General features: G+C 42.5%; 1 protein-coding gene across 2 annotated transcripts in view; it reads left to right on the forward strand.

The window, feature by feature from the left end:
- The first annotated feature begins 1,251 nt into the window (after positions 1-1,251).
- pax5 (paired box 5) overlaps positions 1,252-17,918 on the forward strand; it is a 28,039-nt gene continuing 11,372 nt past the window's right edge. The window contains exons 1-7 of one of the 2 annotated variants that reach the window (XM_085911800.1): positions 1,252-1,294; positions 3,087-3,098; positions 6,870-7,035; positions 8,885-9,082; positions 9,665-9,729; positions 11,583-11,708; positions 17,370-17,554. In XM_085911800.1, the coding sequence (XP_085767926.1) occupies positions 1,252-1,294; positions 3,087-3,098; positions 6,870-7,035; positions 8,885-9,082; positions 9,665-9,729; positions 11,583-11,708; positions 17,370-17,554 (795 nt within the window). The remainder of the gene's footprint in view (positions 1,295-3,086; positions 3,099-6,869; positions 7,036-8,884; positions 9,083-9,664; positions 9,730-11,582; positions 11,709-17,369; positions 17,555-17,918) is intronic. The other variant, XM_085911799.1, reaches the window with a different exon arrangement.

Below are 17,918 nucleotides of genomic sequence, written 5' to 3' on the forward strand. Positions count from 1 at the left end.
TAATATTGACACGGATAACTTGAGCGCAAATGCCCACAAAAGCGTGAGGTTTGTACGTGGTTAATTGAAATTAAACGTAAGACGGTATATGACTCCCTCACCAGGGAGGGGTGAGGCCGAGCTCATCCATTGGTTAGGGATTAAAAGAATCGTAAAGCCTCATTGGCTCTCAGCATTATTGTCAACCAATCCGAGCCATGTAGAGCCCCGCCCTTTCTACTCAAAGTTGGAGTGACGCCGTTGCGGCTCTGGCGTTCTGATTGGCTGGGAGGTGGCTGAGTGACAGGCAGCTGGCCGGCGGCTGGACGCCAGGCTTCCAGGGGGTTGCGAGCGCGGGCGCTGTCCGCAAGAGAACTGGTCCTGAAACGCGGGGGTGCACTCGCAAGCAGCCGCTCTCTCCAGTGGATGCTTCGCTATTTTCGACACATTTAAAGCACCAACGCCTCATCCTGCTCCTCCAATGTTTTGGGGTGTGAGTCAAGAGAAGAAACTCCTTTCCAACTCGTGCGGGACAGGGCAGCTGGAGTTGGGCAGAGAATCGCTTTCAAAACGGGGACGATTCTGAGCAAGTGCCTCGCTTGTCCTTTTTTTTTTTCTTACGAGCTCGGTGGATATGACACTCGGACGGGGGATCGCTCACTTGCCATTTCGAGCTTTATTGATGAGACATCACGCAAGACAGGAATGGAAGACACAACTATTTGTGGATTTGTGACATTTGCAGTTAATGAACCCGATTTTTGATTTGTTTTTTTTGAGTTTTTTGTTTGTTTTCATTGTGAGACCAAGCGGAGAAAGTTGCGCCAAAGGTGGACCTGCACGACCAGAGACCTGAGCCCGCGGGGGCCAGGGAGGTCTTTTTAAACATTTGAAACACTTTTGACATGTTTTCCGATTTGGCATGAACGCCGAACATTTTAAAGGATGAGTGTCATTACCGTTCTTTTTTTGACCGACTGTCGCGGCTCGTCCCACTGAGGGCAGAATTTTGACAGCACTTTTTTCGTTGCCATACAAACCTGATATATATATTTTTTAATTTCTCAATGCTTCATTTATTTCACTTCAGCTTTGGACAGTAACAAGCAAACGAAACAAACAAAAATAGACTTCGTCTTTTTGTTTTTATTTTAAGGGAACTACTTTGCATCAACCGGAGGTCTATCAAATAGAGGTTGGCTCAAGTCTGCACTTTTTCTTTCTTTCTTTCTTTTTCTTTTTAAACCGGGGCCCTCGAGCCCCACCGCCCACATGGAGATCCACTGTAAGCACGACCCATTTGCGGCTATGCACAGTAAGTTTATCATTAAATATGTCTTATTTCTTGATTTTTGCATGCTCCCACCATGCAGAAAAAGCGAGACGGGCGCAATTGGATTTGGTGCACTGAAAAAACTATATTTTTTCCTTATTATCCTAAAAGTCTTCAGAACCTAATGACGCTTATATATATTTTTTTTATTTTTATTTAAGTGTTGATATAGTTTTAAATTATTTGGCAACAATATGGGGGGGGGGAGCTCAAAACATTGAGTGAGCTCTTAATGACGTAGCTGTTTTTCTTTTATTAAATTACATTTTTTGGAGTGTGTACTGAATTAATAAGACTTAAATTTACACTTAGACATCAAGCATGTTTCAATTGTTCACCGCACTTTCCTTTCAAAGGAAAGACGTCGTTGTTGGGGGTGGGCGGTCAGAAAAGAGAGAGCGAGAGAGAAAGAGAGAGAGAAAAGGGAGTGAGGGAAGTGAAGAGCGGTTGTGTGAAGTCCATTGTCCTTTTGCATATAGTAACTTGGATGGACAAACTGAACACGCTGCAGGTGCAACTGCATGTGGTCTTTGCATCAGAACGAGAATGGACGTTGTTGGTTGCCCAGTGGTGGAAACCCCCCTGCTCGGCCTCATGTAGGCATCAATAGCGCCATAGCCATTTATCAATCAAATAATAAATAATTTGACAAATAAGTTGTTTGTATTTTATTTGCACTGCAGAGAGAATCATTAATTTGACAATAGACATGTTTATTGGATGGTTGCTTGCAGTATAGGGGAGGGGAGTCGCGGTTTGTAATACTTTAGGTTGACCTATTTTTTGCAGTAATAAATTGTCCGGTGCATGGGTACACGTTAATATATATATATATATATCACATAGTTAGAACACAAATAAGCATGTCAAAAATCTTAAAGGTAAAGCCTAAAATCAGATGGAATTGTTATAAAACATTGAGTCCACATTTATTTAAATCGTTTCTTTGGGCTACTGAATTATATATATGAAATAATTTCAAATGGTTTTGTCCCTGTGATATAATCCACCAATATTCTGTCTCCTTTAACTTTATTTTGGAGTTATGAATATCCACCAAATCTTTTTTAAAATCATATCATGTTTGGACTTTTCACTTAAACGCCCACACAAAGAGTATATAACAGGCATTTAAAAGCATTTAATAGATATTGCATTCATTCATTTATACCACCGGTGAATCCCGGGGAGAAGCGTATTATGTGAATCACACACACACACACACACACACACACACACACACACACACACACACACACACACACACACACACACACACACACACACACACACACACACACACACACACACACACACACACACACACACACACTCACGCACACACAGGCGCGCACACACACGCACGCGCGCAAACACGCACGGGAAAACACGCGCACGCGCGCATCAAACGGCTAGAACAAATCGTGTTTCTTCTCACAGTAGTTGGCCCAAAGTCAATGATCCGCGGCGCTTGACGGCAACAGAGAAGTTCTGGGACGCTTTAAAACGATTACATCTAAAAATGTCAAAAGACAGAGTGAGAGAGGTTGCAATGAATCAACTTAGACGCGTGGAAATGCTTTTTTGGAAGTGTGTGTCTGTGTGCATGCATGGGTTTACATTTTCTTAAACGCTGCTGGTATATGTATTAGTCTCAGGACTATCTCCTTTTTTTCTATGAACATTATATAAGCAGCAATTTCATCTGGCATATGTATGAAAGCATTCTGGAACCGATCCAACAGCTTGGAACATACGTAGTTCGATTTAAAAGGAACTGCTGCTGGTAATTGTGATGATAATGAGCTGAATATTGTAATGTTAAACATGCTTGCATCTTAAGTATGCATGAGTGTTTGGTGGCCTCAGATCGCCACCATATATTCACATATATATATATATATATATATATATATATATATATATATATATATATATATATATATATATATATATATATATATATAAAACATCACACACATGGTGCAACACTTTTATTTTTGTTTTCCAGACCATAAATTATCCATAATTAGCCACAGTGAATGACTGAATAGCGTTTTTTCTTTACGAAAAAATGACCATAGCATGCAGAATAAAATTAGATAAGAACAATAAAATTATATAAGGAAATTTGGCTTGCACATCACATCTACACAGTGTTTGCGCAACGAAATTCACCTCATCAGTATTCTCACTGACAAAATCGCAAACAGCCCTGCAGCCCAGATTCTTTTTTTTTTTTTTTTTCAAAAAACAGAACAAAAAAAGGTTAGTTTGTTGCAATTTTTTCAGGCTTCGGGCTGTGACAGGCAGTGACACAGAGGAATGTGGCAGCAAAAGAGAGACAGAGAGCCTAATGGACCTTATTTTCTGGATGGGGGAGCTTAATGTATTCTTCTTTATCTCTGTTATTTTTTTTCCTCCTCCGGAAGCGGTGAATCAATCAAACATTTAAGGAGGTGCTTTGCTCCCAAGTCAGCTCCTATAAAGGATATATAAATGAAAATACAACAGGGATGCATAATGACTCCTGGTCCCCATGGCTGGCAGGCTGGCCGGTTGTGTCCCCTCTGATTCTTGCAGGATAGAAAATGAAACTGCTACACGTGCCAAGAGTTCCTCCCTCTCTTGAGGCTCAAGCTTTTAGAGGAAGACCTTTTAGCCAATAGCCCAGATTTGGCAAAAATCTTTGTATCTAATTTGCAACAAAACCTCCCCAGCTGCCAGATGTGATTGAATTCCTGAAAGCAAGTAGTTAATTTGTTTGGTCAGTGGCTTGAAATTACTTGGCCAATCTGTCACAGTTTGAAATATCAACCTCTAATTTACAAGAGAATGTGCAAATGTTGATTTTGGAAGTAAAAGCGTGGCAAAGCAGCGAGCACACATGCATCTTCAAATGATGAGCACACTTTATGGAGGTTTTGTGCTATACAGTCATAAACATGCTCATTTTCTTTGTTAAGGCAGTTGACCATCTCAAAATGGTACTCAAAACTTTGCTTGTCCGGTTCTTAAAGTTTTGACGATGGTGACACTTTAGCAAATTCATTCACTTTCTTAATATTTTATATTGGAGAATTTATGCAAAATGGAAATTTAAACGTCAAGCTAGTCACAGGACGGATTGCGTTTGAATTGCAGTTGCGCTTCCAATTCATTGTGTTTTCAAAATTCCCCCTTCTAGCTGTGTTTAGAGGATAGAGAAATAAAATATGTACACATAACCCCAAAATCTCCACACCGAGAATAGTCTAATGCCAACGGTAAATACCTAGCTAAGTGAATAAATAGTTATCTGGAGTTTGTGTGCGTGTCGCTCGGCAGACATTCTTCCCATTTCTATACAAAGCAAGGTTTTTTTATGGTCCAGCCCAGATAGGAAGAGTGAAAGAACCCATTTCATTTGCTCTTATCTGAAAGACGAGGCGAGAGAGAGAAGCAGCGGGAGACTTGTGTGCACACAGCAGGTTGCAGCAAAGTGGGCTTCTGTGGAAGAACAAATCATGATGAGATGAGGCATGGATGGCATTTTACAAGTTAAGAATCGAGTGGAACCTCGACAAACACAAGCCATTACTTTGCAAGCTTTCATTTGTTCAGATTGCAAAACAATTTCAAAGGGGGGAAATAGAATTGTCAAAGAAATGAGCTACTGGTGATATTAAAAGTAACAACAATAAAACAGTGAGCAACGTTGAGGTGCTACAACATTCTTAATTGTCACACAAAGTAGTAAAAGTCAAATATTGTAAACTAACTGGCACCTTAAGTAGGAAGTTGTGGCCTTTTCAATTTCTTGTGCCTCTTCTTCTTTTCTCCCATTTTGCATCTCTCAACATGCTTCTTTTTTTTTTTTGACAGAAATCTTTTATATTTTGATGCTGTTTAAGATACGCTAACATCATCGTGACTTTTACAGTAGAAGCTCCAGTGTACTTACAGTGTGTTTGGGAAATGGCCATCAACAGACTCTTGCATTGCTGGAATATGCCTTCAAGAATTCCATTGCTATAGATCAGTTAGATTGATATTTTTGTATAAAGAAAAATTGTTAAATAATGAAGGATACTGTTACCCTCCAAGGCCGAGGATAAGAAACTATTATGATGAGGAAAAAAAAAAACATCCCCGGGGTTTCACAAGAAGCCGGCTGATCATCATAATACTGCTGATGATTTCAAACAGAAGATAAAAAAAAAAAAAAAAAACGTGTTCTTGATCGACTGCCCCAATTTGGAAAGACCTTAGATGTTTTGATACCCCAATTTGGTCAGCAATACCTTTATTTTTTTTTGTAGTTCCCACGTGTCAGCATTCCTTAACCTGGTAGTGACGAGGAATCCTGGTTAAGGCCTTGACGGATGCGACGTTGCTATCTTTGGAAAAAGTGATTGCCTTTTAAACTGTGGCAGCGGGGCATCTGCATAATGACTTTTCTTCTATCTAGAAAGAAATAAAGCAAGGAGGGAAGTGAAATAGCTTTGTTTAATTTCCAAGCACAAGACGCTGCAGACTTTCTGGTTGCATTTATCCCTCATGCAGATGTGTTTGTTTTGGAGCCTGCTGTGTGTTGACTTTATGGGGATGCAGAAAAGAAAAAAGATGTGGTCAGGTTCAGGGTAGGGCTTTGTATTTTAGGGGGTATCCCCCTGCAGGGGTCATGTATTTAAAATCTATTACCCTCACAGCTAGGATTAGAGTGTGCATGCGCGGGCGAGTATGTGTGTGTGTGTGTGTGTTTCCCCGGAAGACACAATCACTATAGTAATATAAAAGCAGTGGATTACAGAAATGCTGGATTGCCTTTTGGTGCAACATATACTGTACATGAACATATTGTTGGGGAGAGGCGGAGACGTTGTCCTTGGTATATTTGTCGTGGCACTCATGCATGTAGGATTCATGTCAGCTGGCTGTTGTTACTGTTGGCTCTGAATTAAATGATATATTTAGAGGTGCAATTGAATGAGAATCAATAGAAGCACGATTTAAAATGTCTTTTATTGTCAGTTTAAGCGACAGAGGCATTCATTTGTGACTGTGGTTGGATTTTCAAATGTTAGCAAACTAGACAGAATCATCCTGGTCAGCTATGCTTAATAGACAAAAGTCCAACTGACAGTTTGCATCATTATGTTTTGGTCAAAGATTTTTCCCCGGATGTCATTAGAAAGTAAAGAAGTGTTTTATTCCAATTTGTTTCTATTCTGTCTCTTTAAACCGTCTTCCCTCAAGGGAATATTATTGGCATCACTCAGACCCCCGTGGGTCAATAATTAATTGAAATCCCTTCATTTACTTGAAACTTAGCTTAGTCTGTTCTGGATAAAAGGGTCAAAGCTAGTATTATGCTGGTAAGAAAGGATTTATTTAGGACATATGCCTGAACTGTGTGTCTCTGTGTGTATTATTGGCAGTGAAATGACACCATGTTGTGATGCAGTCCAGTTTGACTGTTAACAATTTCGTCATAAATCCTTTTAAATGTTTAGTGGCTTGTTCATCCCTGTGACTTGAACCATGTGACTTCAACTGTTTTTTTTTTGTTTTATAGGACATGGCGGCGTGAACCAGCTTGGTGGTGTATTTGTAAACGGCCGACCTCTTCCAGATGTTGTGCGACAACGAATAGTAGAACTCGCCCACCAAGGTGTGCGTCCCTGCGACATCTCCCGCCAACTTCGGGTCAGCCACGGATGTGTCAGCAAAATACTCGGAAGGTATGGAAGACACGTTTACGTTGACACACGTGACTTTTGAACTCTGCAGTTATTATATAAAGATAATCAAGTTATTGAGAGTTTGGATCATCGACACTGATGCTATAGTGTCTCTGCTGCCAAGTTGCCAATTCCCTGAGCTTGCAAAATTGCACCGCCATCATCTCCTACTTTCTTTGGGTCTTGTTCATTTCCTTTTATACTGACTCACATTTCTCCTTTTCACCTTCTTCTCTGACGACTCTTTCCTTTACCTTTAAAAAGCCAATTTCAAAAGTAAATCCCGGGTCGTTCCGTCTGCCAGAGAAGAAAGGGGCACAATGTGAGGGAAAGATTCATCACTTTTTGGAATTAGCATCAAAATGAAAGTGGCACCATATTTCAGCACCACAAAATATAGCAAAAAGAGAATAGAGACAAGGATGGGGCAAGAAGAGGGGAGGGGGGCATGTTGAAGAAGAAGTGAGGAGAAGTAAAAAAGGAATTAGAAACGGAGAGACCATTTGTGGTGGCGGCAGGGAAGGATTAGCCACAGCGACCCTCAGCTATATCAAAAAATGTGTTGCTCATTGTTCTCCCTTGCTTCTTTTCTCTCCCTCTCTCTTGCTCCTTCTCTCAGTCTCCCCCAATCCCTCTCTCCCCCCTGTCCTGGCCGTTCAACTCACTGAAGCGTTACCGTGAGAGGTGGTGGTGGTGGTGGGGGGGGGGGAGGAGATCGAGGGATGCAAGGAAGGAGAGAGGCTTGTTTTATCCTCTTCTTTCTGTCTCTCCACTGCCGGCAGAACAAAAACACCAACTCTGCTTGCTTGTTTGTGAATGTGTGTGTGTGTGTGTGTGTGTGTGTGTCTCACCTCGCTGCAGATATCAATAACCATGCTCATTTATTCACCAATGATTTGCCTGTGAATAATTTAAATTGTTTTCCACTAGAAAAGAGATTGTTCCTTTTCCTTTAGCAATGTTTAAAGTCCAGCTGTGGGGAGTGAGAATGGGAAGCACGTGCGCACGTACAAACACACACATGCACACACGCACACACACACAACAGGGAACTACACACTTAAGGAAACAAACATCACGGAAGGGATTACTCCACCGAGCAGTTGCGGTGAGAGAGAAAGAGCAGCAGGTTTAAGACTGAGTGACAGCTTGCATCCACACACAGCATCCCCCCCTATTCTGCAAGCAGGGTAGTGCATTAGCTGTCCTCCGCCAGTCCCCCAGCCCACCCGCATCCCACCTGCCCCTTGCGCATGCAAATACATTCAAGCTGGAAAGAAAACTCCTGGATCTCTCTGTGCTAGCGTGTCTGTCAGTGTCACCCCTCATCTTGCATTTGACTGTCAGTGTGATACGCAGTCACGTCAAATGTGCCCGAGGTCACACAATTTCATATAGAACTGGAGTCAAAACAACATTAACTGAAGAAATGGAGATTTTGTGTCACGCAAAAATACAGGATTCCAACCACAGCATCTCAGCGGGCCTTTTTAGAAGTGTGTGTATTTTCTCCCATCTTTTTTTTTTTTTCTTCACAGAAAGGATATAAACAATTATTGCAATGTAGCACTAGCCTAGCCACAAAAGTAGTGCATATAGGTCTCTGTCCGGGTGTTTGCGGCGTTGTGAGCGTGACCACAGCCAACTATCCTCTCGGCCAATAAAAGCGGCTTCCCTCATTCCCTTTAAAACTAGTCTTTTGCACTGTTTTTCGGAGTCCTTGCTAAAGATCGAGCATGTAAATATCTTCAAGGAGAGGCCATCGCTGAATAAAACTCGCCTACTGCTATTGAACAGACTTCAAAATCTTGCATCATGACCAACACAAGCTTCCTCCCTGCTTTCCCAGGTACTATGAAACGGGCAGTATTCGGCCTGGTGTCATCGGGGGATCCAAACCAAAGGTTGCTACGCCCAAAGTGGTGGACAAGATTGCCGATTACAAACGCCAAAACCCCACCATGTTTGCCTGGGAGATCCGAGACAGGCTCCTGGCCGAGAGAGTGTGCGACAACGACAGCGTGCCCAGCGTCAGCTCCATCAACAGGTACTAATGTGTGTGTGACAACAATTTGTGTGTCTTAACTTTACATAAACATAACTGCAATGACCGTAAGTGTTTAGCAAGCAGTTTGTTGTGTTTATCTATTTCCGGGACAGCCTAGCTGAGAGGCCCCGGGTCTCCGTGTGTATGAAGTGGCTGCAGCTCAGTGGTTCAACGCCGCCATACAATGACAAGGCTCTCCCTTGAGCACGCACCGAGCCCGAGAAAAGGGAGGGACGGTGAAACAGGAGAGAGAAGCAGTAAGCAAAAGAGGCAGACAAAAGGGAGGAATAAGACGAAGGAGAGAAAAGCAAAATGAGGGAAGACGGGGACAGGATGGAGAGGAGTTAAGGAGGAAAGGGAAAGAGGAAGAAAGGGGCTTGCATGAGCAGCCAAGCAGGAAGTGTGAGGCCCCTCTTCCATGTCAGCCGGCCGCAAGCCCTCTAGGCGAACACACTCGCATGCTCACACACAACGTGGCTCCCACGACGGTCGTGTTCTCATGTCCTTGATGCCTCCCTCTCTCTTTCACACACACAAATGACCACTTCACACACATTCACGTCTGTTCTCTCCTCCTTCCAGGATCATTCGGACCAAGGTTCAGCAGCCACCGGGCCAAACGGGCTCAGTAGCGGCTCACAATTTAGGTAGGTCGCAAACCTGCTCTTGTCTGTCAAAGCACTTTTTACAGCAGCACTGATAATGTGTGGATGTCTCGCGTGAAAGCAAAAATGTATAGATACTTTCTTATTGTAATGAGTGTTTTGTTTACATCATGGTTGCCATTAATAGAAGGTGCAACATTATAATAGCCCATCATTTCGGTATAGGATATTCGAAACAGAAAAAAATATTAAATATTGCACGATAAGAAGTCTTTCACAACAGAAGTTGATGATTGTAATCATGAATTAATCAGTCAAGTATTTTACGGATTAATCAATGAATCATATCAAAAGCAAACAAAACATGGTTTTATTTCCACCCTCTTGTTCCAAAACAGGATGTTCATTCAAATTGACAGCTGGTTTGGTTTGAGGATGTCAGAAAATAAGTGGAAATATTAATCATTGTTTTCTAATGTAAAATAATAAAAAAAAATCTTTGCAAAACACAGCTAAAGAACCAAACAAAAATAAGTGTTAAAGTATTTTTTGGGCACCTGTAGTTCACCATTCTTCAATTTTTGACTAATTAAAGTAACATTACCTGTGATACACGTGTCATTTCCCACGAAAGTCATCGTTACGCTGCATAAAAGTTGAGTGATGACGAGAATCTCAATGACTATCGTGTCAAATCATGCCAAAGACTGAAGCAATACATCCTGTACTGTACGAGCATCACTGACTATCTCACTTGAAAATAAATATGAAAGCCTTTCTTTCCCCTTTCTGTCATTCTCGGTACCGGATTGTGTTTCAGTGTCTCTCATATCTTCATAATCACGCATCGTCTATTAATCTAAATTAATTTCATATGCACGGCCTCTTCCTTTTACACACAAACACGAATACTACGCACATACTCACAAGCTTGCAGATTATCCAGATAAATGGGTTCCCGCTCCCAGGTGGAAAATTGAACATTTCGATTTGCAGAATAAAAGCATTACAGTCAGATAAAAAAAAAAAACTGTGGTGAAGAAAAGAAAAGGAAAATCAGATAATTGAAGTGCTAAATCAACTGATAGGAAAAGCTAAGATATGCATTCATTATCATCCCCTTGTTGACAAAAGTGGGACAGACTGGTGGGGGGCTTGATCCTTGGGTTTGTTGTGTGTGTGTGTGTTTGTTTGAAAACTTCCTCTTCTAGTTCTTGTTCTTCTGTGTTGTTGTGGGACGGGAAGGGGGGGAGGTCCGCTGGGAGGAAGGATTAGGATGTCTTCCTCCTCACCTTTCTGTCTCTCATGGGATACCATACTGTCACTCAGCCCCTTGCTTGCTCATAAGGGCATAGAGATAAGGGGACCAGGCATGAGTGACTGTATGTTGCATATGTGTGTGTGTGTCTAAAGAAATGACAAGCATGTTGTTGCCATGTCGCTCGCCGAAGAACTTGCCCCCACCCCCCCTCGGGGCGCTTTAAGGCTACAGAGAGCGACAATTCTTGACAGTGGCCCCCCCCCCCCCCCCCTCCACTGAGTTTTTTTTGTGCTTCTGGTTCAGCTTCATGGACATGTTAACCGAGCAAAGTGTTTAGAGAGTCGGGATTAAAATAATGTCACAAGTCAATGATGTTGACAAGGAATGAGGGAAACATGAGACCAAAGTGGTGCCTTGAGATATGTCGAATCCAATTTATACGTTTTTATTAGTTTTCTTTGTGGTATGTGAATATTTCTTTTCACTTTACAGGGACTTTAAACTGTTTTATGAGAGTACTGCATAATTTAGACAACATAGGGGGGGGGGTTAAGGTTAAGGTTAGTTGCGCTAACCCTAAGCGCCCACATAAGATCTCAGAATGGCCAACAAATAAAATTTTCTATGCCGACAGCAACGTCAGTGGCGGCTACGCAGGTCTCTGCGGTGACCAGCGACTCTGCCGGCTCTTCGTATTCCATCAGCGGCATTCTGGGTATCAGCTCAGCTGCTGATCTTGGCAAGAGGAAGCGGGATGAAGGTGAGTTTACCTGGAATGTCTTTTACTTACTTACTTATGCTTACTTATTCTGCTCACATATGTATTTTCACAAGTGCGCAACAAACATAAACACATTACAGATTGCCTCAGGATCTCCCTCATTTCCTTTCCAGTCGAGAAATCCCAGTTGGGAATAGCTGCGCACGTGACGATCAATGACAGATGTGTGTGCACCGTGCAACACCTGAACACAACACCATACATCTTCATTCACAAACCCTGCTGGAGAGCCATTTAGAGGAAGTTTATTCATACGCTATTGATCCCAATCACTTTTACTCTTGATCAATGTTGCACGCCTGTCAGTGGTGGTGGGAACCTGCGTGAGGCCGTTGGCGTACAGTACATGTTACTGTATGTTAATGAACACGTGTGTGTGACTGTCTATGTGGTTCTGTCAATGGCATTAAAAAGCCATCACGCAGACAGACTCCTACGGTAAATGAGACAGGACCAGATGTCTGAACAGGGGGGTTCGAGTGTTGGCAAAAACCACTGGGGGCTGCCATCCAAGCCCCCCCCCACCCACCTCCACGCGCAGCGCAAAACATTAGGTACACCTGCACAATCTAATGAGGTTCAGTGCTTGAGCCATATTTAAAATTGTGTCTTTGGAACAATAATATTTTGATTCCGACACGAGAATCATCTTAATTGATTTTGCTTTTATTTTGTCTGTTTTATGTAGCTTCATTCATGGGATAACCAAAACCAACCGACTACAATAATGAGCATAGTCTACTTATTTCTCTACTTGTGTCAATCAAAAGCAAATCTTGTTAGATTTGACAGATTTTACAGGTCATGTATCAGACCACGTTAGATTGCGTAGATGTACCTCGTTTGGTGTCCAGTTGTAAAACATCTCAGCAGTCAAGAATCAAAAAGCCAGGTTAGGTTACAGGTATGTTACACGTCAGCAGAATACAAGACTTTGAATGAGAAAATCCCAAAACCTGATTCTGCCTCATAGTTGACAGATTAGGATTGATTTCAGATTTCAACCTGAAATGCAAGGCGAGCTCCGTGGCATCTAGCCCTCAACTAGTCGACCGATTGCTTCACCAAAACTAGCATGTATTCTTCAGTCCATTAACTATCATCATTCTATGTTCACATAGCTTTCGGTTTTGGAGTCTGTCAAAGAGACATCATTTACAGGCAACAGAGCCATCCTCATTAGGGTAGCAGTGAATATCTATGCTATTGTTGAGCTGACAAATCCAAATATCTGCTGTGAAAATGACCCATAATTGGGATCCTTTAGTTGGAGACCGTCTTTCTTTGACACGAATAATAATTGTCGTCTTGTATGGATGAACTATTATGCGTACGTGCACTCGCGACTGTGCCACAGACTCGAGCACGAGCGCTGTAATCTAATTAGTAGCGTTATTGTTCCACACTGTTCTTTATGTGTAACATGCTGATTGTTTGACTGAACTTTCAAATTCAAATGGCACATTTCACTGAAGGAAGTGTTGTTGGTGTTTGTGCCACCAGCCTCGCTGCAGCAGAGGTCTGCCCGGTTGACTCGGTGGTCTAATTAACAGCATTGCTAATCACAGCTTCCATTAGAGCAACCCCCGCTGGATAATGACACACGCGCACAGCGAGGGGCGACAGGAGGAACAGCATGCAGCGACATGGATAGACATAGACATACGCAAATAGGATACAATTATTCAGTCTTACATCCATTTATTGGCCCAGGGAGACATTTGAATGAATGGAGGCAAAAAACAAGACCTGCTACTCAACAAAAACATCAAATTAGTAATAATAGTTTTCAAAATTTTGATTTCAGCACCACCACTAATAACACCACTACTTTTTAAAACAAATTCCATACAGCCAGGATTGTGTTCTATTTCGGTTTTCTCCAGGCTCGTCAATTTAGGAGTGAAATAAACTTGTGCTCAGGAAATTCACTTTTTTTTTTTCCTATGCTCAAATTTAGTTTGCACCTGCTACTTTAGCACACAACAGCCACCAGAAACTTGTGTGTGTTTGTGTGTGTGCAGGAAGAGTGTGCAGCCCCCTGATGACCTGTGCCCCCCCCCCCCAACCAAAGCAAGGGGAAGTAGGGGGTTGGGGCTGGGGGGGTGCAGAATGTAGATGAATGCGAATGAATGGAAGAACTTGACTTGTGGGGCCAAAAGGGGACTATTGTATCTTGACCTATTATCTTACAAGGTGTGTGTGTTAGAATGTGTGTGTGCGATGTTCTTGTTGTTTTTCTAGTGACACTTACAAACCGCTTTTTAACCACCTATGAGACAATTTTGTTTGTTTAAAACAAAACTTTAAACTAAATAATTTTCGTGGGATTATTAAACCAGCATAGCAAATTGACCTTTGAACCCCATGTGCATCCACTGTGACATGCAACAGCTTACCGGATAAAAGATGCTGGGAATGAGCAAGAGGTGGCTCAGTCAAGAGGGGAGGATGCAGAAGAAGGGGTGGGGGGGTCGTCTCTGCCCTTCACCCCAAGTTCCTCTAGTCTCTCCCACCCTCTCCCCGCCAAAAAAAAAACCTTTGATCACTGGAGTTTGGAAAGGCCATGCACACTCACATGCAAGCTGCCACTGTGAGGTCACATTCACAGGCTTTGTGCTGTCTGTGTCAGGGATTCCCTATCACTGTGCCGCACATTTGTGTCCCATGAGAAATCATCAGGTATGCCACGGAAAATTACAGTTTTATTTATTTGGTCTAAAAAGGCTTTATTCTACATTCGGAGACAGTGTACGTGCACTCATAAAAACTGGCCCAATTTTGTGCCGGTGCGATCTTCCTTTTGTAAAAAGCTTAAGACCATGCTGGGCGGAGTGAGGCCATTTGCTTTTACACGACCCTGGTACACCTGACAATTTGGTGGCTAAAAGTAGACTCAACTTTAGACCAGCTGAAATCAAGTCTAAGTTGTGGCGCAAAGTAGATTATACTTTTAAAATCACCCTCCTTGGCCACGTCACAACTATATCAACTTTATATTCAAGGAAAATGCGAGTAAGCTGAAAGAAGATTGTCATTATCTAAGTATTGTGATGCTCTGTGTGGTAAGAAAATTATATTATTCGATATCAATTTGAACATTGGCCATTATATACGTACATTGTAATGAAAATATACCATTTCCACAGCCTCTAAGTACCGGTAAACATTTATACAATGTGACGAAGCTTTGTAATTTTGCATGTACCCGTTGATTTTGGATGACACTGTCAAGTGCATCATGGACGTATCTCCTGCAAACACACGCAATACTTATATAGTCCAACAGGTGAGCAGTCTTCGTATTCCATGTTGGTGGGTTGTTGAAAAATCTCAACAGTGGTTGAAAAGAATGACACAGAGAGTAAGAGAGGGAAAGGAGGCGGAAGGTAGAGGAAAAAGGGGCAAAGGATAGAACAATAATGGCTCATTGTTTGTTTTGTTCTGCTCGAAAGAAGAAGGAAGAGAAACACTTCCCTTCTGAGACAAACTCACAGAGATAGAGGCAGCTGTGTGTGTCTGTGTGCATGCGTGCACGGGTGTGTGCGTGTCCAGCCGTGAATAGGATTTAACCCGTCACGGCAATGAGTTTCTTTAGCCATCCACGGATACAATGAAACCAGCCGGATATCAAGCGACGCACCCGCCCAGCCTGCCACACGAGCACTTTTACGCACACACACAAACCTCATCCAGATGAATGGACAATATCGATCGATCATCATAAATACAAAGCTTTGTTCTTACTTGTAGTTTATGCTGTTTCTCCAGGATCTCCTGATGCTTTGTGGTTGCACAAGCATGGGTCCAACATTGAGAGTGTCTATTTGTATGTATGTGTGAGAGTGAGTGACGGAGAGACAGCAGAAAGCAATAAGCTGGCTGAAATGGTGCCATCAGAGCTACATGATTGATCAATTGAATTCCATCATGGGGACCGGCCGACAGGATTAAATGGGTCGCCGTGGGTTACCAGGCTAAAGTACCATACTGGCTTTATCTCTACCCTGATTGGTCTGTCACCACCAGAGACCCGTAGACCTTACACCCACACTGCACCAACTGTGCGTGTGTGGTTGTGTGTGGAGAACGAGAGATTATGATCAAGGAGTGTGTTTGTCAGAGTAGATGAAAGAGGTTTTGTGTACTGAAGGTAGGGTGACTTCTTTTTTTTCTTCTGCAACACTATATTGTGAGGGTGAGCCACCAAGAGCGATGTTGGTGTTTGTTAGACTGTAAGACTGACCTTTGACATTGCAAAGTTAGCATCTGGTCTCCAAACCAACAGTAATTGCAAACTCTACAAATAATGTATAATTTTGCCACTTGCTGTCGACTGAAAATGTCATCACAGTTGCTCAGGGCTCAGAACCAATCATGGCTCAGCTTGCAAACACTCACATGACCAAGCCATGATTGCTTGTTACCTGAGCTCTGGGCAATTGTGATGTCATTTTCAGTCATTAATTGTACGTGAAAAATTAAAGTTATTATATCAAATATAGACAAAATATGCTTTTGTAAGTTGTTGGAGCAGATTAATCGACAACAAATCGATTATCGAATTAATCGACATTAATAATCGAGGCATTGTTTACCTTAGTTTGATGGAAAAAAAATGGTGCTGAAGATCAGTGGGGGACAGAAAAACTTTCTTCAACGCTACTCTAAAGTCAATCGGTAAGCCACAGGCAAAGAAACAACGATGGTCTCACGTCTGTCCAAACGATATCGAAAAAAATGAAGTGTTTGTTGACTTTTGAGAAACCCTGAAATGTAAGTGCCATCCTCCTATTAACATATTTTAGCATTCACGGTCATGAGTACGTGGTTATCATAAGCAATAGAAACAATGGCCATAAAAATGCACCATTTTCTCAATTGTTACTGTTCTAGATCAGACTGCTCAAATTCATTTTCAGTCTAAATGGAAGAAAGAAATATTTGAAGCTCCTCGAGCCCCCATGGCTCCCTGTCTGTCATATCCCCAGTAAACAAACACACTCCCTCCCGCACGGTGACCCCAGGACTAAAATAGGCTCTCAGGAGCAGTTTGGAGCAATGAATTGTCTCAATATAAGGGGGGAGATTTTCACCCTCATCCCCTCATGCCCACCTTTCCCCTTTTTCTCTTTTTCTATTTCTCAGGTTCTCCCTTTTCTAATCATTTGCGGGCCGCGACTTTTCAGAGTTCTTATAATTGTCTCGTTGGGTCCTTCAGCCTTGCAATAACTGCAGGATACGAGAGCTCACCGTCTAATACTGATACGGCGGCAATATATATTTTGGTGTCGGGGGGTGTGTATGGATGAGCCGACCCGAATGATGGAGAAGAGAGAGGGGGTGTGCTGCTGAGAGATCAGAAAGGAGAGACAGCGTGTGCCTGGTAATGGCTTGCATTTGTATAGCATTTTCTTGCGCTCTCCACAATCGATGCTTTTAAATCATCCCGCTGAGGTTCATTAAATTCTTTTGCAGAGATTTATTTTATCAGCCGCCTCTCTCTGCCCGCCTCCTTCAAATTTCCCAATCTGATAGCCACAACAGAAGCACTAACACCCTCCCTCCTCATATCCCTCCTGTAAATTGCCTCTGTCTGGCGCACTTCTCAACATGGACATTTCCTCGGTCCCCTTTCAGGTCTGCAGGAGTCGCCGCTGGCCAATGGGCACAGCCACAGCGGGCGGGACTTCCTCAGGAAGCAGATGAGAGGGGAGCTGTTCTCGCCGCAGCAGATCGAGGTATTGGACCGCCTGTTTGACAGACAGCCATCCTGTCCCATCCAATCCAGCTCTGACCTCTATGCGAGCCCAGACCCTGGCAAGGTAAGGGCGTGGCACAGTGCAGAGTTTGGGGGACAGGCCAGTAAAACTCTAGGACTTCTCTTTGTCTACTCGGGATGCACTTTTGGCTCATAGTTGACCTGAGTTAACGCTCAATCATGGATTCGTTCATGTTTCAAGAGAATTTCTTTGAATGTTCTAATGAAATTAATCCTGCGCAATCAACATAATTCCTTACAATTGATTGTTTACTATTCTTATTTATTTTGTTTACATTGTTGACAAAACTCTAGACATGGCAAAATAATGTACTGCTACATAACTAGCAGTGAAGAAGAGACAGGAGCATTTAACAACAGACTAAATACTGCACTACTTTGAAAGTGGACCAAAAAAAATCTATTTG

Source organism: Syngnathus leptorhynchus, chromosome 5, assembly GCF_054491065.1.
Source record: "Syngnathus leptorhynchus isolate UIUO chromosome 5, UIUO_Slep, whole genome shotgun sequence".
NCBI classification, from domain to species: Eukaryota; Metazoa; Chordata; class Actinopteri; order Syngnathiformes; family Syngnathidae; genus Syngnathus; species Syngnathus leptorhynchus.